Raw genomic sequence first — 774 nt, 5'->3', positions numbered from 1 at the left:
GATGGATGGATGGATCTTTACGAGATTGGGAAATTCAGGCTAATGCATTTTTCATTTTTCACATTCCAACGTCTTGTAAACGCTACCTCGTTATAAAGCTTCACAGCTTCTGCAAAGTCCGTGTTGGCTTCGGCTTGGAGGGCATCACAGGTGATCGACTTGGTCCCAACTTTCCCGCCGAAGATTCCTCGCACGACATCGTAATCCTCCAAGGACCTGTATAGCCTGGAGTGAGGAGGAGATGCACATGGACACGTGATGACGGTGTTAGCATAACTGCCTGGAGCAAGTCTCCCTTTATCACTCACTCATCAGTATATGTATGGGTATAGTTAATAATGCCTAAGGTCAGTGGTTCTCAAAGTGGGTCCCTACAAAACCCCAGGGACCTCTGGGAAATTTTTTCCCCCAGTGTATGTACCTGGCAAGGTGAATCCACTTATTGGTGTCTGGTGGGTTTTCCCTGCGCCCGCGTGCGCGTTTGCTGGGAGGCTCATCCTGGACGGTGGAGTGAAGCAGGCTCTCCTCCAGTAACAAGATCCCCGACGGCTGCTGGAGGCTCATGAGGGAGGTGGAGCTGATGGTGGCCGGATCAAGCTGCTGAAGCTCTGGCTGCTGGTGGCAAATGTCCTTCGGATATGCAAGAGAGAAAGTCTACGTCAAATCAGTGTGTAGAAGAACAGCGTCAATGATTACCGCGAGACAGTGAACCTGACGCAGCGATTCCCGGACCACTGTGACGCGGCACGCTAGCGTACTGTGAGAGATCGTGGA

The 774-nt window shown here is 51.6% G+C and overlaps 1 protein-coding gene across 1 annotated transcript; it reads right to left on the bottom strand.

The window, feature by feature from the left end:
* Positions 1 to 16: 16 nt before the first annotated feature.
* LOC103399411 (DNA-dependent protein kinase catalytic subunit-like) lies at positions 17 to 722 on the bottom strand. Its single transcript, XM_008338104.2, has 2 exons — positions 422 to 722; positions 17 to 225 (listed from the first exon to the last, which is right to left on the bottom strand). Exons 1-2 carry the CDS (start codon positions 562 to 564, stop codon positions 18 to 20), a joined length of 351 nt encoding a protein of 116 aa, XP_008336326.2. The 5' UTR covers positions 565 to 722; the 3' UTR covers position 17.
* Between the last annotated feature and the right edge of the window lie 52 nt (positions 723 to 774).

This window comes from Cynoglossus semilaevis, unplaced genomic scaffold (genome assembly GCF_000523025.1).
Source record: "Cynoglossus semilaevis isolate Cse_v1.0 unplaced genomic scaffold, Cse_v1.0 C19027672, whole genome shotgun sequence".
Lineage (NCBI taxonomy): Eukaryota > Metazoa > Chordata > Actinopteri > Pleuronectiformes > Cynoglossidae > Cynoglossus > Cynoglossus semilaevis.
The sequence above is the reverse complement of the archived record's forward strand: the minus strand, read 5'-3'. Positions and strand labels throughout refer to the sequence as shown.